Below are 27677 nucleotides of genomic sequence, written 5' to 3'. Positions count from 1 at the left end.
GATTGCCTCCTCCCCCCTGATTCTCTCTCCCCATGGACTCCTTCACCCCCGCTCCAAACTCCTTCCTCCACCCGAGCTCCTTCCCCCCTCACCGAGCTCCTCTTACACCTTCCTCCCCAGTGCCACATTCTCCCCATGCTACACCCTTCTCCCCCTGTACTCCCCTCCCATCCAACCTCACCCCCCAACACCTTTGCCAGTGACCGCAGCATCTTCTGAGGCTACAACAACTGAAAAGTGCCCAGCCATGTCACTGGTCGCACCTCCCCAGGCAGAGCTGGGTCAGGCCATGCCAGCCAGAGGACGATCACCAAGGTCAACAGGGCAAACACGACAACAGTCAGCTATCTGTCTCCAATGTCACTGCCAGCGAGGTGATGGGGGTGGAATCACCAAGACAAAGCACTCGTAAACATACGTTTAACACACCATGCATTTTCACGGGTCCAATTCATCAGTGCTATGTATTGTTTTTGTGTAACTTTGGCAACCATATTATGTTTTGTTCTTTGTTTGCAACTCTGGTAAAGATATAAAGCAAGATTTTGTTTCCATGCCCTGGGTGTCCCTCATGTTTTCCACAGGTGCAGGCCTCACCAGTGCCCTATAATAAACAGCAGGGGCAACAAGCTTTATTACAGAGGTTGTGAGGCGACATTGGGGTCATGGCATTGCCTTCTCAGAAATGTGTGTGATGGAGGCGGTGCCCTTGAACTAAAATGAAAGCCAAGCCTTGGCAGCCTAACTGAAGGAGTGTTGAATTAAGGCCTCCCTGGTGTCCCCGCCTCCCTGAAGGTTCATCAAGTCTACCTCCTCGTCCTCACCCTGTGCCTGCCCAGGCTCCTCAGCTGATCCATCTGTAGAGTCTTCCTTTGAGGCGTGTGGAGCTGCCTCGGTATCCTCATCCTCAAGTGGGGCCCCCTTGCCAGTGCCAGATTATACAGAGCACAGCAGACAATGGCAATAAGCAACTCACACTCTGGAGGATATTGCAGGGAACCCCCAAAACAGTCCAGGCAGCAGAACCTCATCTTCAGTAGCCCTACTGTCCTCTGAACCACCAGCCTTGTGGAGGCATGGCTCTGATTGTACCTCTCTTCCGCCTCTGCCCTAGGGTGCTGGAGTAGCGTCATGAGCCACTTTTTCAATGGATACTCTTTGTCACCTAGCAACCCAGCATCCAGCCGAGCTGGAGCCACGAACAGGTTTGGCACCTGGGAGGGTCGCAGTATGTACGCATCATGGGAGCTGCCAGGTCACCTTGCACAGACTTGCAGAATCTTGGTCTTGTGGTCGCATACTATCTTCACGTTCATGGATTGGTAAACCTTCCTAGTCAGAAAGGCACCCGACTGACCTGCTGACACCTTGATGGCCATATGAGTGCAGTCTATGGCACCCTGGGTGTGGGGGAACCCAGCAATAGCTGTGAAGTCTCTGGCTCGCTCAGCCTGGCTGGCCAGTAATGAATGACTGTGATGACCTGTCTGAAAAAGCACCAGTTACCAGCTTGATGCAGCTACGGACAGTTGATTGGGACACTTCACACAGATCCCCACTGACATCTGGAGAGATCCGGATACATAAAAATTAAGGGCTACTGTGTCCTTCAGAGCCACTGGCAATGGTTGGAGGCAATCTCCGGCCCAATCATATGGCATAATGATGTCACAACGTCATTAGGGAGGCACAGCCTTCTGCGGCACTGTACCTCGGACATGATCAGGTAGCTGGATCGCTGCCTGTACACTCTGGCAGCAGGATAGTGACGTTTTCTGCGGTTCCGTCCACCTTGCTGTCCCTGCACCCCTGTGCCTGCACCTTTCCTCCAACAGGTCACTCCCTGCAACGCTGCTTGCAGACACCAGGAGGCAGGAGATTGGTACTAAGTTAAAATGCTCCGAGAGCCGGTGGAGACATAATGGGCCAAATGGCCTCCTTCTACACCGTAACAATTCTGTGATTCTGTGACTTGGCCTCTTCCCCCTTCTGCCCCTCTCCTCCTCAGAGGAGGACGTGTCCCCAGCGGAGTACACAATCCCCATCTGCTGAGATGCAGATGGTACTGTCCCATACACTGCAGGCTACACTGGGCAGAAATGCTCCAACAGAGCTGACAAAACAAAAGACTCCTCAGAAACAGGCTAACAAAGCAAACACCTCAGAAGAAACCAGAGGAAAATGTCTGAAATCTCAACAATGAAGAAACAGCAAACTCTCACCTGAACTCCTAACAGCTCACACAGCCAATGTTCCTGCCCCTTTTTATCCCATGAAAAAAGTGCTAAAACAGGATGGCTGCCTGCCTGTGTGCTGAATGAAAAATTGCACAAGCAACATAAAATTCAAGTCAACTGCACTTTTAACTGCCTTAAAGTGGTTGATCAGTTGTCAGCGGATGCACTGCTGACTCCCACATGCGCCCGCCCACCGTACTATTACACTAGTGTGCAATGACGTTGGGCGCACATCCAATGCCGTCACTTGTGATTTAATATTCTTCCGGTTGGCCGCGCATCCAAAACTAACACGTAAAATTCTGGCCCTTGTTTACTCAGTCGCAAAAATCAATTTTGGTCACTATATTCTGTAATAATCCAGTGCTGTGAAAATGCAGCAGATAACCTCACCCTCATCTCCAAGACAGGTGAAAAAACATTCTGCTAAAACTCTGGCCTTGAGGGCTTTCCAGGCCCTGATGTCTATTACTGTGTCCAACTTACACTGTCAAATCTTCACATGTGAGATGATACTGTAATCTATTTATTTCTTCTTTCAATCCCTGTGTTGGAAAAAAAAGCAAGAACATGAATTTAACACCAAGTGCACATATCTCCGCCGATGCTGCCAGACCTGCTGAGTTTTTCCAGGTAATTCTGTTTTTGTTTTGCACATATTAATTGTTAGTTAAAAACTGCCAAGGAAGTTATCAGGCACAGAATTCCATAAATACAGGTAAGTTTCCAGGCACCATGTTTCTTTTTATTCATTCATGGGTTGTGGGCATTACTGGCTAGGCCAACATTTACTGCCCATCCCTAATTACTCTTGAGAAGGTGGTGGTGAGCTGCCTTCTTGAACCGCTGCAGTCCATGTGGTGTAGATACACCCACATGCTGTTAGGGAGGGAGTTCCAGAATTTTGACCCAGCAATAGTGAAGTAACAGCAATGTATTTCCAAGTCAGGATGGTGTGTGGCTTGGAACAGGACTTCCAGGTGGTGGTGTTTCCATACATCTGCTGCCCTTATCCTTCGAAATGGTAGTGATTGTGGGTTTGGAAGGTGCTGTCAAAGGACCCTTGATGAGTTCCTGCAATGTATTTTGTAGATGGTACACACTGCGTACCATCGGTGATGGAGGGAGTGAATGGTTGTGGATGGGGTGTCAATCAAGAGGGCTGCCTTGTCCTGGATGGTGTCATACTTCTTGAGTGTTGTTGGAGTTGCACTTACACAGGCAAGCAGAGTGTATTTCATCACACTCCTGACTTGTGCCTTGCAGATAGTGGACAGGTTTTGGGGAGTCAAGAGGTGAGTTACTCGCCACAGGATTCCTAGCCTCTGACCAGCTCTTGTAGCCACAGTATTTATATGGACAGTCCAGTTTACTTTCTGGTCAATGGTAACACCTGGGATGTTGATTGTGGGGGATTCAGTGATGGTAATGACATTGAATGTCAAGGGGCAATGGTTAGATTCTCTCTTGTTGGAGATGGTCAGTGCCAGACACCTGTGTGGCACGAATGTTACTTGCCACTTGTCAGCCCAAGCCTGGATATTGTCCAGGTCTTGCTGCATTTGGACATCGACAGCTTCAGTATCTGAGGAGTCATGAATGGTGCTGAACGTTATGCACTTCTGACCTTATGATGGAAGGTCATTGATGAAGTAGCTGAAGATGGTTGGGTCAAGGGCACTACTCTGAGGAACTCCTGCAGTGATGTCTTGGAGCTGAGATGATTGACCTCCAACAACCACAGCCATCTTCTCTTGTGCTAGGCATGACTTCAACCAGCGGAGAGTTTTCCCCGATTCCCAATTACTCCAGTTTTGCTTGGGCTCCCTGATGCCTCACTCGGTCAAGTGCGGCCTTGATGTCAAGGGAAGTCACTCTCACCTCACCTCTGGAGTTCAGCTCTTTCGTCCATGTTTGAACCAAGGTTCTAATGAGGTCAGGAGCTGAGCGATCCTGGCAGAACCCAAACTGAGTGTCAGTGAACAGGTTATTGCTGAACAAGTGGCACTTGATAGCACTGTTGATGACACCGTCCATCACTTTACTGATGATCGAGAGTAGACTGATTGGGTGGTAATTGGCCAGGTTAGATTTATCCTGCTTTTTGTGTACAGGACAGATGCCAGTGTTGCAGCTGTACTGGAACAGCTTGGCAGCAAGTCCTCGAGCACAAGTCTTCTGTGCTATTGTTGGAATGTTGTCAGGGCCCATAGCCTTTGCAGTATCCAGTGCCTTCAGCCATTTCTTGATATCACATGGAGTGAATCAAATTGGCTGAAGGCTGGTACCTGTGATGCTGGGGACCTCCAGAGGAGGCTGAGATGTTTCTCTAACTAAGCAAGGATGGTGACCTCAACTAGGACAAGAGCTGGCACTAGGGATCCAACATCCTCCCAGGAAATCTGTACATATATTGTACTGCTTATTATGTCCCAACATTTGCATGAGGGGTTGGCTTATGCTCATTAGGCAGGTTAGATATGGGAAGTGCAGCCTTGATGGTTCAATGAGTTTATTCAGCTAATAGCTCACAATACAGATCAGGAAGCGCCCCAGTTCAAATTCTGGATAGTGATGAGTTAGTTGGTCTCAGCCAATATTGCAGTCTCGGTGCTACAACTGGCTTCAACATCTTTGAACTAGATAGAGGAAAAATTAGCCAGGGTTCTTGTTTCTGATCACTACCCAGTGACTGTTGCTGGAATACAAACAGAAAATTCTATAAATTCTCAACGGGTCAGGTGTTATCTGTGGAGAGAGAAACAGAGTTAACATTTCAGGTCAATGAACTTAATCAGACTGCTTTTTTTATTTTATTCATTTCCAAGATGTGGGCATCACAGCTAAGCCAGCATTTATTGCCCATTCCTAATTGCCCTTGAAGTGGTGGTGGTGAGCTGCCTTCTTGAACCACTAAAGTCCACGTGGTGCAGGTATACCCACAATGCTATTAGGAAGGGAGATCTGTGATTTTTATTCAGCGACAGTGAAGGAACAGTGATATAGTTCTAAGTCAGAATGGTGTGTGGCTTGGAGAAGAACTTGCTGGAATATGTTGGATTAGGACAGCAACAGGCTTGAATGTTTCCACTGATGAATAGTACATACAGAAATAGGCCATTCAACCCAACCATTCCATGCTATTATATTCCACTAGACTCTCATTCCATCCTTATTCACCTACACCCACCATCAGCAAAATCCTTAATTCCCTTTTCGGTTGTATGCTTATCTAACCGCTCCTGGAATGCATCTATACTATTCACGTCATCCACTCCTGTGTTCCATATTTTCACCACTCTCTGGGTGGAGCAGTTTTTTCTGAATTTCCTATTTGATTTCTTGCTGACTATCTTATATCGATATCCTCTAGTTTTTCACTTCCCTACAAGTGGAAATCTGTGCCTACTCCAATAAAGCCTATAATAATTTTAAAGACTTCTATAAGGTCAATCCTCAGCCTTCTTCTTTCAAGAGAAAAGAGACTCAGCCTGTTTATTTTTTTTCCTGGCAGGTATGTATAACCTCACATTTCTGGTATCATCCTTGTAAATCTCTTTTTGCTCGCTCTCCAGTGCCTTTATATTCTTTTTATATCATGGCGGCCAAAACTGCACACACAAGTCCAAGTGTAGTCTAACCAACGGCAGAATTTTACATCCCGCAGGGGGGCACACGCCTGACCCGTTCGAGCGTAAAGTAGCGCACGGTGACCGTCCCGAAGTCATCGCGCACTCGCACGATATTTCAGTCAGCGGGCGCACGTGACAGTCAGCAGCGCACCCACCGACAATTAAGAGGTCTTTTAAGACCATTAAGGTTTCAATTAGTGGTGATTTTTCACTGCCCGTCCAACATTACTGTTGGCAGGTGGGTGAACCGGCCAGGCAGCCTTTGGATTTTTGAAGAAACCTCATCCAAGGGTGGGATGAGTTTTCCGATATCAATTAAAAAAAATAAAAATGCTTGGGCAGGATTTTTATTATCTGTATGTTTAGGTGGGCGAGTCCAATGTGTGGACATTTTTTTCTGCATTTTCACATCCTTACTTCTTGGTTTTAAATTCTTCAGCTCCCTGAGGCAGCTCTCTGTCTTCAGGGAGCTTTCGTTACGTGCTCCCCGTACTCACGCAGACTTCAGCGCTCACTGTCTTCCTACCCCCACCATAGCAGTGCTGAGCCTTTCAGCGCATGTTTCACGCTGGCTGCCCGTTAATTGGCCAGCATGAAATCGTAGTCTGGGGCCAATCGTGGGCGGCGGCCCATTTCCTGGCCACTCTCAGGCCCACCCACCACGTCCACCCAACAACCCGAAAATCCTGCCCTCAGATTCAATGCAAGTTTAGCTTCTCTACTTTTCAATTCAATATTCCTCCAAAAATGGACCCAACTGCTTGTTTTTTTTCAGAGTCTTATTAATATTTGTCACTTTTTTAGTCATATGTGTATTTGCACCCCACAGGCAGAATTTTTAGGTCAGTGTGCAGGCGTGTACCTGACCCAATTGGACACAAAATCGTGCATGATGACGTCAGGCGACAGTCCCAACGTCATCCCATACTCGCATGATATTTCGGCCGACAATTAAGGAGACAATTAAGATTGTTAAAGTTCCAATTATCCCCAATTTTTCGTGCTCCGTTCAACATCATGGTTGGTGGACGGGCGAATCTGCCAGGCGGGCTTTGCATTTTTGATGAAACCTCATCCAAGGGTGGGTTGAGGTTTCCGTTATTAAATTTTTTTAAAAATCTATGGCCAAAATTTTTAACATGTATATGTTCAAGGAACTGACTGTGATGCTTGGACATTTTATTTGTGATTTTAAAATCTTTATTTAATTGTTTTGAAGTCTTCAGCTCCCTGAGGCAGCTCTCTGCCTTCAGGGAGCTTTCATTCAGCGCTCTACCGCACCCACACATACGTCAGCACCCACCCTCCTCCCGCCCCACCCCATTAGCGCTGAGCATTTCAGCGTGCACTTCACGCTAACTGGCTGTTAATTGGCCAGCCAGGGTGAAATCGCGGTTGGGGGCCTATCACAGATGGCGGTCGGTTCCCCAGCCACTCCCAGACCTACAAATCGCGCCCGCACACCAACCTAAAACTCCTGCCCCAGGATTCTTTGCTCCTCTACCCCATTTAGTTTATTTTCCAATTAATATAAAATCTCCTTCATTTTCTGAACAAAATATAATACCTAACCTTGTTGAAATTCATTTCCCAATATGTCTTCATTCCGCAAACGAGAATTCACACAATCTGCATACCTCAATGTCCTGGGATGTATGTGGGATCAGCACTGGATGAGTAACAACAGCTATCTGTTGACTACTGGATGCATTGTGTTAGATACATATCTCTCAAGGTTGAAGTTTTCTTTTACAAAATGGAAGGACCTGGCATGATCTGCTCATCTGGATGCTAACCTGCGATTTTTTTTTAAAGAAGCTCATAAGTTCACCCTGGAACTGTAAACAAGCACACCTCTTCCAAGAAATCACCTGACCTACATGGTACTTGAGAAGGAGTTGTTTGTTTGTTGCACTGCAACACACTTTAGTTAATGAATAGCTGGGAGACAAAAAGGCAATCACATGGCAGAGGGGAAAAAACGTAAGTTGCATACCTATATAAATAACCTGCTTATTTGGAAAGAAGTTTTGTTGGAGAACAAGCTGAGGAAAGAAGCCTACCTTGACTGGCTCTCTCTCTCTACTTTGCCTAACATTTTGTGTGGCTATTAGCCTGTGGCCAGAGAACCCTCATCTGAGCATAACCAGTCTGCATTTGGACCTGCAAAGCTGAGACCAGTGCTGAGAACGTCCAGGCATACACCAGAGAGAACTCCAGGTCGACAGCGTCAAGACCCTGCAGGCTTTATCCTTTATTTTATAACACCCATTCTCCGAAGCCCATCTTTGCAGAGACACTCTATCTGTTTGTCCTTTGTTTGTCTGTGTGTGCGCTGGGGGAATTCCTTAGGAAGAGATAGTTATACTTTCGGATTACAATTGTGTGTAAACCAGTACCTGCAACTTGTTAAATGAAGATTTGTTTTAAAATAAATTAATCACTCTGAGTTTTTGAAAGAAGCCTGGTCAGAGTCTCTTCTTCTGGGTACTAGAGGTATAGGTACACAATTGGCCATTTTGGTGAGAAATTTTTAAATTAATGGTACGGCCTGCAGAGTAGTGGGGCTTGATAATTCGCACACTCCTCCCATCCCAGTCGTAACAATTGTGTATGTTATCCTAAAGCAAGAATAAAAAATAGTGTCTTTTCAGATAAGGGAGGATGAATGTGAGAAGTTACTTAACCATGTCTGGAAGATGTTCATCTAGCCACCTGTGTTCACAGTTTTTTTTCTTTACTCTTTCAGGTTGGTGGGTGTCACTGGCAAGGCCAGCATTTGTTGCCCCTCCCTAATTGGGCTTGAACTGAGTGGCCTGCTAGACCATTTCAGAGGGCAGTTAAGAGTCAACCACATTGGGTCTGGAATAACATGTAGGCCAGACCAGGTAAGGATGGCAGATTTCCTTCCCTAAAGGGTATTAGTGAACCAGACCAGTCTTTACAACAAACAATGATAGTTGTCATGGTCACCACCACTGAGACTAAGGGCAGAATCGTCTCAGATTTGATCTAAGTGTGGTGGTGGGCGGGAAAAACAATGCTTTACCTACTAGTCGCAATGCGGCTTTTCACGCCGCATTGGCCCAAACCCGCCTCATTATTCATGCATTCCCTGGAAACATGCCAATTCGATGGCGGGCAGCCTCCAACTCACCCACCATGCCGTCACCTCACCACTTCCACACGCCAGGAGCCATATTTGAAATGCAGTCGTGCACACACTGCTCAATGCTTCCAGCCCATGACTGCTGCACAGAAGACATGGCCCCGAAAGGCAAGAAGGCTGCAGCCCCTCGGTTCAGTGACATGTCCCTGGAACGCCTATTGGATGCCATGAAGGCCCGCCATGATGTCCTCTACCCCCACTCTAGGCGAAGGCCAGCAAGCAAGGTGACAAATCCAGCATGGGTGGCAGTTTCAGCGGTGGTCAGCGCCAACACCTTGCAATAGAAAACAGCCACCCAGTGCCAGTACAGGATGAATGGTCTCATCCATTCTGCCAGGGTAACTCCCTCTTCTCGTCACTCCCAAATCACACACTCACAAACCCAACACACATCCACAGGGATCTCACACCTCAAGGGACAACACCAGTAACTCTCACACACACCCTCACATCTCCATCAGGCTCATATCCTCTGGAGTTCACGTCCCCATCCCATCCATGGCTCCGCTCAACACACTTTCCATGCTTTGTCATGTGTCCTGCTCGCAATCTCTCCATCTGTTTTCATGCAGGAGAAGCTGTCTGACAACACCAGGGAGAGATCCCAGACCAGGGGTGAAATGGTCCACATTAGGTCCCTCACGCACTTTGAGGGACGTGCCATCGCGCTGATTGGTGAGGGCGTGGACCGTGCCTGCGGCGACGATGAATTCGGCGACGAACACCTACAGGAGGATCCTGCATCACATCATCCCTCACTCAATGCAAATGCTTTTGACTCTACTGCCATGCACTAACTATCTCTACTTTGGTTCACAGGGAGTTCTGTCAACACCCTCAGCCAGCCAGTCCCAGCTCCATCTATGTCCTAACCTCCAGCAAAGAGGATACCTCCTCCTTTGAAGAGCTGGAAATAAGCAGCCTGGAAGACTCGTCATAGCGCTTACCCACACCCTCCACCAGCACCGAGACACACATCTCGGTGAGACCTAGATCTAGAGTAGGCTCGGGTTCACAATCTGGTGGTCACCGCATGGACATGTGTCCGCAGCAGAGAAAGGTACGTTCAGCCGCGTTCCCGAGCATCCAGAGCGTTCCCCTACACCTTCCTCCCCCCTTACAACTACCTCCCCAGTTGCCACCCCTTCAACGATCATCTGTTGCAGATCATTGCCAAGAGACTGAAGTCCTGAAGCAGACCCTCAACCGTGACTTTCCACCTTCCGTGAGCTGCTTCGCAGCAGAACCAGGTCCATGAAATTCCACCCAACACGCGATGGACGTTCCTCCAAGGTTCCATTACTGTTGGGCTCCATCATCTTCTGTTCCTCGGATGTCTGCAAGGCTCTGATGGTAAGTCCTGACTTCTGCACATCACGCTTGTCAAGACATGTTCTGCGTGTTTTCCCACCAACGCAGGTGGTAAATTTGATGTGGGGGGATGATTCCTGTAAGCTAGGTTTAGAATGACATGCAGATGTATTACGACGAAGTTCCCGACATCCAGTGACAGGAAACATAGCCCGCCATTGACAGGTGGAGCCCTAGCAAACGTGTTTCATAATGGCGGGAAACCAATATTTGGCCTTCCTGCCATATTGTCCATTCATGCCCACCATGATGCCCAATGCCAGCAGGAACAAAACATTCTGCCCTAAATTTCAAATTCCAGACTCCACATGATGTCAAGAAACAGCTGAAGGCATTGGATACTGCAAAGGCTATGGGCCCTGACAATATTCCAACAGTAGTACTGAAGACTTGTGCTCCAGAACTAGTCACGTCCCTTGCCAAACTGTTCCAGTACAGCTACAACACTGGCAACTACTTGGCAATGTGGAAAATTGCTCACTTAGGTCCTGTCCATAAAAAGCAGGACAAATCCAACCCGGTCAATTACTGCCCCATCAGTCTACTCCACCATCAGCAAAGTAATGGAAGGTGTCACCAACAATGCTATCAAGCGGCACTTATACAGCAATATCCTGCTCAATGACACTCAATTTTGTTTCCGCCAGGAGCACTCGGCTCCTGACCTCATTTCAGCCTTGGTCCAAACATGGACACAAGAACGTAACCCAAGAGGTGAGGTGAGAGTGACGTGATATGTAGGCTACATTTGGCAAAGTGTGGCATCAAGGAACCCTAGTAAAACTGAAGTCAATGGGAATCAGGGGGAAAGATCTCCACTGGTTGGAGTCATACCCAGCACAAGAGAAGAAGATTGTGGTTGTTGGAGGTCAATCATCTCAGCCTTGGGACATCGCAAGTCAAGTTCCTCAGGGTAGTGCCCTCGGCCCAACCATCTTCAGCTGCTTCATCAATAACCTTCACTCCATCATAAGGTCAGAAGTGGGGATGTTTGCTGATAATTGCACAATGTTCAGCACCATTCGTGAGTCCTCAGATACTGAAGTACTCCGTGTCCATATGCAGCAAGACATGGACAATATTCTGGCTTCAGTTTATAAGTGACAAGTAACATTCATGCCACAAAAGTTCCAGGCAATTGCCATCTCCAGCAAGAGAGAATCTTACCATTCCCCCTTAACATTCAATGGCATTACAATTGCTGAATCCCCAGCTACCAACATGCTGGGGGTTACCATTGACCAGAAACTGAACTGGACCAGCCATATAAATACTGTGGCTACAAGAGCAGATCAGAGGCTGGGAATTCTGCAGAGAGTAACTCACCTCCTGACTCCCCAAAGCCTGTCCACCATCTACAAGGCCCCAGTCAGGAGTGTGATGGAATACCCTCCACTTGTCTGGATGACTGCAGCTCCAACAACACTCAAGAAGCTCAACGCCATCCAGGACAAAGCAGCCCACTTGAATGGCACCCTATCTACCATCATCAACATTCGGTCCCTTCACCATCCACGCACAGTGTCAGCAGTGTGCACAATCTACAAGATGCAGGACTGTAGAAACTACCAAGATTCCTTCAACACACATTACAGCAAGACACACTCCATCCTGACTTGGAACCATATCGCCGTTCCTTTACTGTCACTGGGTCAAAATCCTGAACTCCCTTCCTAACAGCATTGTGGGTGTTCCTACAACACATGGACAAAAGCAGTTCAAGGCAGCAGCTCATCACCACCCTCTCAAGGAAAATTGGGGATGGGAATTAAATGCTGGTCTAGCCAGCAACACCCTCATCCCATGAATGAAATTTTTTTTAAATTAGTGATTGAATTAAAATTCCACCAGCTACCGTGGTGCGATCTAAACCAGAGCATTAGCCTGGGCCTCTAGATTACTAGTCCAATGACATTACCACTACGCCACTAACGCCCCACAAATACTGTAATGTGAGGGTAGTATAAACATGGAGCTTATGAGGGCAATATAACCATGGTAACAGAATAATTAGAAGTTATTGAGAAAACCTAAGTATATTTTGCTAACTCCATAATATTATTCTGATGTCACTTTTTTCTATCTTTGACATACAATGAGTTAGTGGCAGTATGCATGGAGTGTTGAGATCAAAGGTAGAATTGATATAAAAGCTTTGAGTGAACCACTATACGTTGTATTCATAATGGAACTGTGAAGTGTAAGACCTGAATACTCATATGGATTGTATCGTACAATGTCTCCTTGAAGACCTGATTCTAAATTGTTACAACTGCAGGTGCCTGTACTCTGATATTTAACGTAATAAAACTAAATAATACAAGAAAGAGGGAAGGGTAAAACTCCACAAAGTATGGCTAATGGGAATCAAGGCAGCAGGTTAGCGTGTTGGGGGGGGTAGATTCAACTTCATGGAAAATTATGAAAAAACTGAAAAGAAAGGAGAGCCCAGGAGAGGCTATTAAAGTCCCCAGAACACAAAATAAGACAGAGTGTTTGGAAAGGGCTAGGAATCTAACTTCAAGCACATCACATAAAGGGGCGACAATGAGAAAGGGGACGGGAAATACAGGATTGAAGGTGTTGTATCTGAATGCACGCAGCATACGAAATAAGGTAAATGAGCTTGTGGCGCAGATTGAAATTGGCAGGTATGATGTGGTGGGCATCACGGAGACATGGCTGCAAGGGGATCAGGACTGGGAGCTAAATAGCCAAGGATATACATCCTATCGAAAAGATAGGCAGGTTGGCAGAGGGGGTGGGTTGCTTTGTTAGTAAGAAATGAAATTAAATCGATAGCAAGAAATGACGTAGGGTCAGATGATGTAGAATCTGTGTGGGTAGAGTTGAGGAACCGCAAAGGTAAAAAAACCATAATGGGAGTTAGGTACAGGCCTCCGAACAGTAGTCAGGATGCGGGGCACAAGATACACCAGGAGATAGAAAAGGCGTGTAAGAAAGGCAAGGTTACAGTAATCATGGGGGATTTCAATATGCAGGTAGACTGGGAAAATCAGGTTGGTAGTGGATCCCAAGAAAAGGAACTTGTGGAATGTCTACGAGATGGCTTTTTGGAGCAGCTTGTGGTGGAGCCCACTAGGGAACAGGCAATTCTAGATTTAGTGATGTGTAATGAGGCAGATTTGATAAGGGAGCTTAAGGTGAAGGAACTCTTAGGAGGAAGTGACCATAATATCATAGAATTTACCTTGCAATTTGAGAGGAAAAACCTGGAATCAGATGTAACGGTATTACAGTTGAATAAAGGCAACTACAGAGGCATGAGGGAGGAGCTGGCCAGAATTGACTGGGAGATGAGCCTAGCAGGAAAGACAGTGGAACAGCAATGGCAAGAGTTTCTGGGAGTAATTTGGGAGACACAGCAAAAATTCATCCCTAGGAAGAAGAAGCATACTAAAGGGAGGATGAGGCAACCATGGCTGACAAGGGAAGTCAGGGACAGCATAAAAGCTAAAGGGAAAGCATACAATGTGGCGAAGAGCAGTGGGAAACCAGGGGATTGGGAAGCTTACAAAGACCAACAGAGGACAACTAAAAAAGAAATAAGGAGGGAGAAGATTAAATATGAGGGTAAACTAGCCAGTAATATAAAAGAAGACTGCAAGAGTTTTTTTTTAGATATATAAAGAGTAAGAGAGAGGCAAAAGTGGACATTGGGCCGCTGGAAAATGACGCTGGAGAAGTAGTGGTGGGGAACAAAGAAATGGCGGAGGAACGAATAGGTACTTTGCATCAGTCTTCACAGAGGAAGACACGAGTAACATCCCCAAAGTTCAAGAGAGTCGGGGGGCAGAGGTGAGTATGGTAGCCATTACCAAGGAGAAGGTGCTAGGAAAACTGAAAGGTCTGAAGGTGGATAAATCACCTGGACCAGATGGATTACACCCCAGAGTTCTAAAGGAGATAGCTGAAGAGATAGTGGAGGCATTAGTGGTGATCTTTCAGGAATCACTCGAGTTAGGGAGGGTCCCAGAGGACTGGAAAATCGCTAATGTAACCCCCCTGTTTAAGAAGGGAGTGAGGCAAAAGATGGGAAATTACAGGCTGATTAGCCTGACCTCGGTCGTTGGTAAGATTTTAGAGTCCATTATTAAGGATGAGATTTCAGAATACTTGGAAATGCATGGTAAAATCGGGCAAAGTCAGCATGGTTTCATCAAGGGGAGGTCATGCCTGACAAATCTGTTAGAATTCATTGAGGAGGTAACGAGTAGGTTAGACAAAGGAGAGCCAATGGATGTTATCTACTTGGACTTCCAGAAGGCCTTTGACAAGGTGCCGCACAGGAGGTTGCTCAGTAAGATAAGAGCCCATGGTGTTAGAGGCAAGGTACTAGCATGGATAGAAGATTGGCTGTCTGGCAGGAGGCAGAGAGTGGGGATAAGGGGGTCCTTCTCAGGATGGTGGCCGGTGACTAGTGGAGTTCCGCAGGGGTCAGTGTTGGGACCACAACTTTTCACTTTATACATTAATGATCTAGATGAAGGAACTGAGGGCATCCTGGCTAAGTTTGCAGATGATACAAAGATAGGTGGAGCGACAGGTAGTATTGAGGAGGCGGGGAGGCTGCAGAAGGATTTGGACAGGTTAGGAGAATGGGCAAAGAAGTGGCAGATGGGATACAATGTGGGGAAGTGTGAGGTCATGCACTTTGGTAGGAAGAATAAAGGCATAGACTATTTTCTAAATGGGGAGAGAATTCAGAAATCTGGAGTGCAAAGGGACTTGGGAGTCCTAGTCCAGGATTCTCTTAAGGTTAACTTGCAGGTTGAGTCGGTAGTTAGGAAGGCAAATGCAATATTGGCATTTATTACGAGAGGACTAGAATATAAAAGCAGGGATGTGCTGCTGAGGCTTTATAAGGCTCTGGTCAGACCACATTTAGAACATTGTGAGCAATTTTGGGCCCCGTATCTCAGGAAGGCTGTTCTGGCCTTGGAGAGGGTCCAGAGGAGGTTCACGAGAACGATCCCAGGAATGAAAGGCTTAACAATTGAGGAACGTTTGAGGACTCTGGGTCTATACTCGATGGAGTTCAGAAGGATGAGGGGGGATCTGATTGAAACTTACAGAATACTGAAAGGCCTGGATAGAGTGGACGTGGGGAAGATGTTTCCATTAGTAGGAGAGACTAGAACCTGAGGGCACAGCCTCAGAGTAAAGGGAAGACCTTTTAGAACAGAGATGAGGAGAAACTTCTTTAGCCAGGGAGTGGTGAATCTATGGAATTCATTGCCACAGAAGGCTGTGGAGGCCAGGTCATTGAATGTATTTAAGACCGAGATAGATAGGTTCTTGATTGGTATGGGGATCAAAGGTTACGGAGAGAAGGCGGGAGAATGGGGTTGAGAAACTTATCAGCCATGATTGAATGGCGGAGCAGACTCGATGGGCCGAATGGCCTAATCTCTGATCCTATGTCTTATGGTCTAAAGCAGACCACTGTCTAAGCTTACACAAGTATATGATTATTTGGGTGGGATACCAGATGGGGACAGGCATTTGTGGAACATAAAAACATGAGAAATAAGAGCAGGAGTAGATCATAGGGCCCTTCGAGCCTGCTCCACTGTTCAATATGATCTCGGCTGGTCTATGGCTTAACTCCACTTTCCCTGCCTGCTCCCCATATCCCTGGATTTTGAGATACCAAAAATGTGTCCACCTCAGCCTTAAATATCTTCAACGATAGAGCATCCACAACCCTCTGGGGTACAGAATTCCAAAGATTTACAACCCTTTGAGTAAATGAATTTCTCTTCATCTCAGTCCTAAATGATCAACCTCTTATCCTGAGACTATGCCCCCGGGCTCTAGATTCCCCAAGCAGAGGAACCAACCTCTCAGTGTCTAACCTATAAAGCCCCTTCAGAATCTTGTACGATTCAATAAGATCACCTCACATTCTTCTAAACTCCAAAAAATATAAACCCAATTTACTCAGCCTTTCATCACAGGACATTCCTCTCATTCCAAGGACCAATCTAGTGACCCTTTGCTCTACAACCTCCAATACAAGTATATCTTAAATATGAGGAGCAAAACTGCACATGGTATTCCAGGTCTGGTCTCACCAAAGCCCTGTACAACTGTAGCAAGACTTATTTATTCTTATACTCCAATCCCCTGTATCCCAGGAACTATATCCCACAAGATTTAGCACTTTTAGAAAAAAAAATTTGTAAGTAAACTGGCAAAAGAAACTTAGCGTTGCAAACTACTAGTATTAAAATTGAAAGATGATATTATTTTCATCATACAATGCAAATCAATTTATTGGATACCCCATATAATCCTTGAACAACGCAAAAGCCAGAAGTGAAGCAAGAGATAGTTCATGCCTAGTAATACTCTTCAGAATTGAAAACAAAGTAAAGAGGTAAGTTAAAATAAATTGTCAAGAAATAGTGTTCTCCACATCCCAATCTACCTACGAGCAGCACCACAAGTGATCTGCTAATTTAAAAAAATATATAAATGAAAAAATAATTTTCTACGTGGAATGAATACCAAACTTAATGCCAGTTAAATCCACTCAGACGAAACCCAACGCTCGGATAACACATGAAAAATGTACTTTCTCTTACTGATCTTGATGGATTAGCTGTGTTTTCCCAACATTTTCTAATCTTAGTTTGGATGATGAGCACAAGTTTGGTTTTTGACCTTCACCGGTCTGATAAGACATGTCATGCTGAATATATTTAAAACATTTCAGCAGCAAAAAATTGATCCTGATATAAAAGAAACATTTTCATTTCAGTTTTTAAAGTGCTTGTTGATGCCCTTTGTCTTGGATTATATTACCTTAATGATGTTATTGTATTCATCTACAGTTGATTTCAATTCCTCTGACTGATTTATTCTCTGTAAAATAATGATAGACAGCGGCCTCAGAAACACAATGCTATAGATATCAAAGAACCTGTATCAGATCATTTCCCTATTAAAACACTTCAGAACCTTTGAAATCTGCCCAAACCCAATTTGAAACCCATGAATAAATCATTGATTCTATTCTTTAACCTACACATCACTACATTGTGCACCATTCCCTTTTTTTTCTCATTAATATGTCATTTTACCATTCTTTCATGCCTCTTGCTTCATAAATATTCCTGTGAGCCTCATACAGATGCCTTTTTTTTTATTTGTTCATGGGATGTGGACATTGCTGGCTAGGCCAGCATTTATTGCCCATCCCCAATTGCCCTTGTTCAGAATACATTTAAGAGTCAACCTCATTGCTGTGGGTCTGGGGTCACATTAGTGAAGGACATAGGGACATTAGTGAATCAGAAGGGTTTCATGGTCATTATCAGGCTTTTAATTTCAGATTTTTTTAAAAATTGAATTCAGATTTCATCATCTGCCGTGGTGGGTTTCAAACCCAGGTCCCCAGAGGATGATCCTAGGTTACTTGAATACCAGTCCAGTGACTATGCCACTATGCCACCACCCCCAAGTCTTGCAATTAATTTACTGACATGTGACATGAAGAACTTTGGTAATAATAATACAACTACAGTAGCAAAATTCTATCTTTGGATCCAATATTCAGCTTTACAGATTCCTCTTTACATTTCTACTCCCTTTCCCCATTAGTAATTTACTTTGGGGAAAAATTCAACTTCCAACGAAAACATGGCAAAGTCAAGGGAGCAATCGCTCTGCATGTTAGTCCATGCCGGCCTAGGATTCAAACCAAATTAGGTTTTAGCCTTCATTTAAATGCTCCAAGAAATCCATGAGTACCCCAGCTCACCAATTAAGTAGGGCGGGAAACTGACCAGCTCTCATATATAGGTCAGGTTTTGGGGGGTTGCGGAGAGGCAATTCAAGAGAGGAGTTCGAATGCACTGGTGGCAGGCTGGAGAAGAGCTGCTTGCTGGATCCATGAAAATAAAAACTGAACATTTCTTGGGCCTCTTCACAAGAACACAAGAATTTGGAGCCAGAGTTGGCCATTGGGCCCCTCAAGCCTGCTCCGCCATTCAATAAGATCATAGCTGACCTGATTTTGGCCTTAACTCCACTTTTCTGCCTGTCTCCATAACTCTTGAATCCCTTGTTGATCAAAAATCTAACTCAGCCTTGAATATATTCAATGACTCAGCATCTACTGCTCTCTGGGGAAAAGAATGCCACAGACTAATGTCCATCTAATAGAAAAAAATTCTCCTCATCCCAGCCTTAAATGGGAACCCCCTAATTTTTAAACTGTGTCCCTTAGTTCTAAGTTCTTCCACAAGGGGAAACATCCTCTCATCATCCACCCTGACAAGTCCCCTCTAGATTTTATTGTTTCAATAAGATCACCTCTCATTCTTCTAAATTCCAATGGGCATAAGCCCAGCCTGCTCAACCTTTCTTCATAAGATAACCCCTTCATCTCATGAATCAGTCAAGTGAACTTTCTCTGCACTGCTACAAATGCAATTATACTCCTTCTTATGCAAGGATACCAGAACTGTACACAGTGCTCCAGATGCAGTCTTGGAGTACAAGAATGCAGTCTCACTAAGGCCCTGTACAGCTGTAGGTACACTTCCCTACTTTTATACTCGATTCCCCTTGCAGTAAAACCAACATTCCATTTGCCTTCCGAATCACTTGCTGTACCTGCATACTAACGTTTGGTGATTTGTGTACCGGGGCACTCAGATCCCTCTGTACCATAGAGTTCTGCAGTCTCTCTCCATTTAGATAATGTACTGTTTTTCTATTCTTCCTGCCAAAGTGAGCAAGTTCACATTTTCCCACATAATACTCCATCTGCCAAATTTTTGCCCACTCACTTAACCTATCTAAATCCCTTTGTAGATTCTTTGCCTCCTCTTGACAACTTACTTTTCTATCTATCTTTGCGTCATCTGTAAATTTAACTACCATACATTCAGTCCCTTCATCCAAGATTGTAAATTGTAAATAGTGCCCCAGCACTGATCCCTGTGGCACTCCAGTGACACTACAGCTTGACAACCTGAAAATCACCCATTTATCCCTACTCTCTGCTTCCAATGAGCTAACCAATCCTCTATCCATGCTAATATATTACCCCCTACACCATGCAGTAACCTTTAATATGGCACCTTATTGAATACTTTTTGGAAATCTAAGTACACCACATTCACAAGTTCCCCTGTACCCACCTTGCTTGTTACTTCCTCAAAGAACTCTAATAAAGTTGTCAAACAATTTCCCTTTCACAAAATTACGTTGACTCTGCCTGATTATATTATGATTTTTCTAAATGTTCTGCTATTACCTCCTTAATAATGGATTCTAGCATTTTCCATATGACAGATGTTAGGCTAACTGGCCTATAATTTCCTACTTTCTGTCTCCCTCCTTTTTTGAACACAGGTGTTACATTTGAGATTTTCCAATCCACTGAGACCTTTCCAGAACCTGGGGAATTTTGGAAGAGCACAACCAATGCATCTACTACCTCTGCAGCCACTTCTTTTATTGACCAACCTCCAGTGATATCCTTAAAGACTAATAGCTAGGCTGTTTAAGACCTAATAGAACTAGGCAGAGCATATGCAACACAAATTCTACCCATTTGTACCTTAGGTCAGGATTTTCCCCCCAGCCGGCGGGGGGAAGTTGAGAGCGGGCGCGGAAAGGCGCGCCTCCAATCGAAGTCCCCAATTGGGGGCGGGCTGCCATTTTACATTTTGCCAGCGTGATATCCGCACGAAGCGCTATGCGCTCCCTGTGCGGGCAGGGGGGGAATCCCTAAACCCGAGAGTGTGCTCTTTCGCGCGTGCGCACTCATCTCCCTGAGGCAAAGTGCTGCCTCAGGGAGATCAGCTCTACTGTAAAAAAAATATTAAAAATAGAAAAAAAAATTTCCCTAACATGTCCCCATGAGTTGGGACATATCCATAGCTTCTAAAAACACTTTAATTAAATTTTTGAAAACCTACATGAAACCTCATCCCACCCGTGGATGAGGTTTCATACTTTTTCTGAAGCCTGCCAGGGCTCATGGCCTGCCCGCCAACCTTAAGGTTGGATGGGCAGGTCCATTAATTACTTAAACGACTCTGTCAATGGCCTCAATTGGCCATTGACAGGTCGGCGGGCGCACAGCTGATTTTGCTGAGCCCCCACCTACCTGAAATTTAAATGGGGCGCTGTGACGTCAAGAGTTCCGCCCAACGACACCACGCGTCATTTTACGCATCGGCGAGCGGGCCCGGCGTCCCCCTCACTCGCCAACGGGAAAACCCTGGCCTTAATTTCTCATTTGAGGTCCTACAGTCAGCACAGAATGGCAACTTGCATATCCAAGGAAACTAGTGCCTGATGCAGACAGGTACCCTAGATGACTAAAAGTCACTCAATGCAGTATAGTACTTGGCAGATTTCTGGTCCAGATTGAGCGCAGCAGATGACAACATGACATTCCACAGCTACGTCCATCTTATGGATGTAAAACAGGCAACCACCAATATATTGATTTTCTGAAATTTATTTACAGTTATTAATAAACTTAATTCAATATCTACTTCAGGAAACTTGATATAGTTAGTAACCAACGAGAATGTACATTAGTGTGAAACAAGTCCATGTCATTTTTACACCCACCTCAGTTAGCAAGACATCCTTAACGGAAATGAGTCTCTTGGCTTCGTGCATCTGGTTCTTAAAAGCAAGAACATTAACATTTCAGATACTCACACTAGACTCTCTAGCAGGGTCTTGTGGCAAGAAATTGATTAGTTTTGTAGTTGAATTTCCATGGGTGTTCTCTTGATCATTTATTACAACGCGCCAAATGGTACATTAGCACCAGTTCCTGAGCTTTCTGTGGTTCTTCAGCCAAAGTTATGGACAATTGGGAGACCACCCTACCACCACCCTCCACCCCCACGCAAAGAAATTCAACTCACATATTTGTAAACGACAAGCAGCAATCATATATTTTTAGTTCTGGCAGTCAAAAAATATGATTTGATTCATTTGATAATGTGAAATCCTAAATCAACAGTTAATAAAAGGAGCAGTCTGTGAGTAATTATAATCACACATACAGTAGATAGCTCATTTTTAATCCTCAATCTGCTGAATTAGTTGGCCTCAGCCAGGGCAGCAAGACAATATTACAGTTAACCTCAGCTTTCCACAGAAGATGGTAAAAACAAATTGAAGGTGGCTCCCACTGCCAGCGACCATTGCTGGAAGTGCAATCAAAGGTTATTGTGGAAAATAAAAGCTCATAGTGTAGCGGGTAACATATTAGACTGGAGAGAAGATTGGCTGGCTGGCAGAAAACAGAGAATATGCATAAATGGAAATTTGTCTGATTGGCAGGATGTGACAAGCGGAGTCCCGCAGGGGTCTGTGCTGGGGCCTCAACATTTTACAATTTACATCAATGACTTAGGTGAGAGGAGCGAAGGCATAGCAGCTAAACTTGCAAATGACACAAAGGTAGGCAGGAACCAAAGATAGGTTGTGAAGATGACATAAGGAGTTTGCAGACGGATATAGATAAATTAAGTGAGTGGGAAAAAATCTGGCACATGGAGTATAATGTGGGAAAATGAGAAGTTGTTCACTTTGGCAGGAAGAGTGAAAAAGCAGAGTATTACTTAAACAGAGAATGACTGCAGAATTCCAAGTGCAGAGGGATCTAGGTGTTCTCGTGCATGAGTCACAAAACATTAGTATGCAGGTGCAGCAAGTAATCAAGAAGGCTAATGGAATGCTTTCTTTTATGACGAAAGGAATTTAACATAAAAATCAGGATGTTATGTTTCAGTTATACAGGGCATTGGTGAGACCACATCTCAAACGAATACTGTGAGCAGTTTTGGTCTCCTTATTTAAGAAAGGATGTAAATGCGTTGGAGGCAGTTCAGAGGAGGTTTACTAGATTGATACCCGGAATGAATGGATTGTCTTATGAGGAAAGGTTGGACAGACTGGGCTTGTTTCCACTGGAGTTTAGAAGAGTGAGGGGTGACTTAATTGAAGCACATAAGAATGCTCTTCACAAGGTGGACATGGAAAGGATGTTTCCTCTTGTGAGTGAGTCCAGAATTAGGGGACACTGTTTTAAAATTAGGGGTTGCCCTTATAGGACAGAGATGAAGAGAATTTTTTTCTCTCAGAGAGTCGTATGACTTTGGAACTCTCTGCCTTAGAAGGCGATGGAGGCGGGGTAACTGAATATTTTTAAGGCAGAGGTAGATAGATTCTTGTTAGGCAAGGGAATCGAAGGTTTTTGGGGGTAGTTGGGAATTTGGAACTCGAAACACAAACAGATCAGCCATGATCTTATTGAATGGCGGAGCAGGCTCAAGTGGTCGAATGGCTTACTTCTGCTCCTATTTTGTAGTTCGTATGTTCGTATACACAAATGTGGTCAGCAGGTTGTAACAAGGTCAGGCTTTGCTTTGACATATTCACAATTAGATCATGCTGGACATCACAATCAAGCACAATGCTGTCCTCATCTAATATTTATACTTCCAGCAAGGTTCACCAGAGGTGCAGCAGAACCTGAAGTGAAATGACACTACATTGTAATGACTTACTAACAACAAAAAAGATCAATCTAAGAAACTGCCAAAAAGTTTTTTTTGCATTTTTTCTAGCACTGCAGTGACATACCTTCAGCTCAACCTTCTCTAATGCTAGCTCCTCATTTCTCCAGTGTGCATAGTCTTTCTCGGTTGTTAATTTCCCATTCTGTATCAGATGCAAGAAAAGTGTAACCTTACTTTTTAATATATCAATGTTGTTCCAGATTTCAAACTCAGATACATCAGCTCTCATTTTTTAAAATTCTCATTTATTTTATTTTTGAGGATAGGAAGCAGACAGTAGAGGTTAATGGATGTTTTTCAGACTGGAGGAAGGTTTGTAATGGAGCTCCCCGCCGGGTTGGTGTTGGTATCTTTGTTCTTTCTGATATATATTAATGACCTAGACCTTGGTTGTACAGGGCACAATTTCAAAATGTGGGGATGATACGAAACTTGGAAGCATTGTGAAGAGGGTAGTCAAAAGGACGTAGACAGGTTGGCAGAATGGACGTACAAGTGACAGATGAAATTCAACGCAGATAAGTGTGGAGACAATATAAAGGGTACAACTCTAAAGAGGGACCTGGCTGTATATGTGCTTAAGTCATTGAAGGCAGCAGGACAGACTGCAAGTGCGGTTAATAAAGCATACAGTATCCTAGGCTTTATTAATAGGGGCACAGGGTACAAGAGCAAGGAGGTTATTGTTAAACTTGTGGAAAACACTGGTTTGGCCTCAACTGGAGTATTACATTCAGTTCTGGGCACAACACTTTAGGAAAGATATGAAGGAATTACAGAGAGTGCACAAAAGATTCAAGAGAATGGTGCCAGGGATGGGGAATTTCAGTTACGTAGCTGGATTGGAGAAGTTGGGACTATTTTCATTGGAGAAAAGAAGGCTGAGAGGGGAATTGATAGCAGTATTCAAAATCACCAGGGGTCTGGACAGAGTAGAGCAATAAACTGTTCCCATTGGTGGAAGGATCGAGAACGAGAGGGCACAGATTTAAAGTATTTGGCAAAACAAGTAATGGCAACATGAGGAAAAACTTCACACAGCAAGATGTTAAGATCTGGAATGCACTGCCTGAGAGTGTGGTGGAGGCAGCTCCAATTCGAGGAACTCAAAAGGGAATCAGAGTGTTATCTGAAAAGGAAGAATGTAAAAGGGTTATGGGGAAAAGGCAGGGGTATGGTACTAGATGAACTGCTCATTTGGAGAGCCAGTGCAAATGGCCTCCTTCTGTGCTGTGACAATTCTGTGATTCTATGATGATGGTTCTTATTTTTAACCACCTGTCTCTTCTGTTCTTTGTATCATTCCTATACACTAAAGAACAAGTGAACTGCTCTCAGTATTAAAGCAATTTTGATAATTAGCTACTTAATAGAGGCATGAAAGTAGTGAGGAGTGACTCACCATAGGAAAATAACTGGTCTCCACTACTTACAGTTTATAATAAAACAGCAGAATTGGGTTCAGTACTTCACACAAGTTCAAATTACCCCCAATGTCAATTACCTCCATCTGGCTGAGCTTGTTCTCACACTGAACAATTTCTCCTTAAACTCCTCTCACTTCCTCCAAATAAAAGGTGTGGCTATGGGTACCCGCACGGGCCCCAGTTATGCCTGTCTCTTTATGGGGTGTGTGGAACATTCCTTGTTCCAGTCCTACTCCGGCCCCGTCCCCAACTCTTTCTCCGGTACATCGATGATTGCTTCGGTGCTGCTTCATGCTCTCGTCTGGACCTGGAAAAATTTATTAATTTTGCTTCCAATTTCCACCCCTCCATCATTTTCATATGGTCCGTCTCTGACACTTCCCTTCCCTTCCTTGACCTCTCTGTCTCAATTTCTGGTGATAGACTGTCCACCAATATTCATTACAAGCCTACCATCTCCCACAGCTACCTCGACTACGGCTCCTCACACCCCGCTTCCTGTAAGGAGTCCATCCCATTCTCTCAGTTTCTTCGCCTCCTCTGTTCTGATGATGCCACTTTCGAAAACAGTTCCTCTGACATGTCTTCCTTCTTCCTTAACCGAGGTTTTCTGCACACGGTGGTTGACAGGGCCCTCAACCGTGTCTGGCCCATCTCCCGCGCATCTGCCCTCACACCTTCCTCTCCCTCCCAGAAATATGATAGGGTCCCCCTTGTCCTCACTTATCACCCCACCAGCCTCCGCATTCAAAGGATCATCCTCCGCCATTTCCACCAACTCCAGCATGATGACACCACCAAACACATCTTCCCTTCACTCCCCCTGGCGGCATTCCGCAGGGATCATTCCCTCCAGGACACCCTGGTCCACTCCTCCATCACCCCCTACTCCTCAACCCCCTCCCACGGCACCTTCACATGCAACCGCAGAAGGTGCAACACCTGCCCCTTTATTTCCCCTCTCCTCACCGTCCAAGGGCCCAAACACTCCTTTCAAGTGAAGCAGCATTTCACTTGCACTTCCCTCAATTCAGTCTACTGCATTCGCTGCTTCCAATGTGGTTTCCTCTACATTGGAGAGACCAAACGCAGACTGGGTGACCGCTTTGCGGAACACCTTCGGTCTGACTGCAAGCATGACCCAGGCCTCCCTGTCGCTTGCCATTTCAACACACCACCCTGCTCTCACGCCCACATGTCCGTCCTTGGCCTGCTGCATTGTTCCAGTGAAGCTCAATGCAAACTGAAGGAACAGCACCTCATCTTCCGACAAAGCACTTTACAGCCTTCCGGACTGAATATTGAGTTCAACAACTTTAGATCAAGAACTCTCTCCTCCATCCCCACCCCCTTTCTGATCCCCCTTTTTTCTAATATTTTATAGATTTTTCTTTTCCCACCTATTTCCATTATTTTTAAATGTATTTCCATCCATTGTTTTATCTCTACCTTTTAGCCTATTTCGATCCCTTCCCCCCACCCCACCCCCACTAGGGCTATCTGTACCTTTATTATCACATTCCTTAGATAATATCACCAGCTTCAACACCTCTTTGTCCTTTTGTCTCTGACATCTTTTGGTTATCTCCACCTATCACTGGCCCTCTATCCAGCTCTACCTGTCCCACCCCACCCCCTTAAACCAGCTTATATTTCACCTCTTTTCTATTTTTCCTTAGTTCTGTTGAAGAGTCATACGGACTCGAAACGTTAACTGTGTTCCTCTCCGCAGATGCTGTCAGACCTGCTGAATTTTTCCAGGTATTTTTGTTTTGTTCCCAATTTCATTTATTCAGTCACTATAAATCTGCATCCCTGTAAATAGGTTATGTCACTTGGTAGTGCAAAACTTTATAGTACACAGCGAACAATGATCTGATCATTATCCTGAGAAATCCGCTAATGGGTTTTTCACTACTCTCTACCGCAAGCCTAAACCTTCACTAGTAAATATACACGTTGAGATTCCTACAACTCCACGCGCTATAGGATTGACCTTATCGGCAATCTCATAAATAGGGCCCAAGCCATGTGCTCACCGTGCAAACTTGACACTGAAATAGGGCACAACAAAGCTATCCTGCAGAAAAATGGCTACACCAAGCAGATCATTGCTCGCTGTGTATAGCACATTCTCATGAATGGGCCTAAGGCTGCTACTTTCGGACTTGCAAAGTGCCCAGACTACCATAAATTACCCTGGAAGCATATGGTATGTTGAAAATTTCAGCAACAGATGAAGTTGGTCGTTTCATGCTGCTACTCTGCAGTAGTAACACAAGTGGTATTTTCCACTAACAGGATGCTGCCATCAAGCCAAGAAGACGTAATTTGGTATATGAATTTTAGTGCCGATGCAATGTCAGATACATAGCCCGTATGTCCAAACGACAGGAGGCTTGTATCTAACAGCACATCCCTTCAGCTGTTCACAATAGGCACAGTACTGACAATATTCAACCAGCCCATGCTTGCAAAACTCAGAACATACTGTTCGACATTAGATGTGATTCCGCAATTGGACACCACTTGCTGAATAATCCTGAGTGTGCTAAGAATTACACTATAACTAATCTAAGCTTATCAGTTGGGCTTGCAATGTGGCTCACTTATGCTTACTAGAAGCTACATATATTCATATGCAGGGACCTGTCCCCCATAGGCAAAAAGAACATGTCTAGGCATTGTGCTTTTTTAAAATTAGACAAAGCATGGGGGACAACAGTTCCCTGTTGCACTCTCCATGGCAACACCTCGATCTATTAGGGTCAATTTGCCAACCAATCAACACCCATTTTTATGCAGCATATATTGTTGTTCCCTTTGCAATTTGGCATTCTAGCATCTGTGCTGATGAGTGCAAGATGAAAAGCTTCTACAGCATGTCTCTTTTTTCAGCAATAATAGATTATGTGTTATTTGGACTATGATCCTTATTGTTACAATATAGCATACCCTCTGACTCATCTTGACGACATGTGATGTACCAATATATAGACAAATAGATCTATTCTTGACCTGTCTCCCCACTCCAAAAGCTTACCTCTTCCTGAAGCTGACAAATCCTTGTGCTTAGATTCTGTTGTTCCTTTTCCTATTGAAAAAAGATTTCATTAAATTCTTGTCATGGGAAATCTATGTTTTTCCATTATATTTTATTGCAACACTGGAATAATTTCATTCATATCTGTAATTTTCTAGCCAGACCTTAGTCTATCTACTTCAATTTTGAATGTTTTAATTAATTTTGA

The 27677-nt window shown here is 44.7% G+C and overlaps 1 protein-coding gene across 1 annotated transcript in view; it reads right to left on the bottom strand.

The window, feature by feature from the left end:
• The window catches only part of LOC144669355 (inositol 1,4,5-triphosphate receptor associated 2-like), a 184654-nt gene that overhangs the window by 66212 nt on the left and 90765 nt on the right, over nt 1-27677 (bottom strand). Inside the window, exons 9-12 of the mRNA XM_078531724.1 lie at nt 27470-27520; nt 23064-23141; nt 21033-21089; nt 17241-17300 (exon numbers count right to left, since the gene is read on the bottom strand). Of these exons, the coding sequence (XP_078387850.1) occupies nt 17241-17300; nt 21033-21089; nt 23064-23141; nt 27470-27520 (246 nt within the window). The remainder of the gene's footprint in view (nt 1-17240; nt 17301-21032; nt 21090-23063; nt 23142-27469; nt 27521-27677) is intronic.

The sequence above is a fragment of the Cetorhinus maximus genome, chromosome 29, assembly GCF_964194155.1.
Source record: "Cetorhinus maximus chromosome 29, sCetMax3.hap1.1, whole genome shotgun sequence".
Taxonomy (NCBI): Eukaryota; Metazoa; Chordata; class Chondrichthyes; order Lamniformes; family Cetorhinidae; genus Cetorhinus; species Cetorhinus maximus.
The sequence above is the reverse complement of the archived record's forward strand: the minus strand, read 5'-3'. Positions and strand labels throughout refer to the sequence as shown.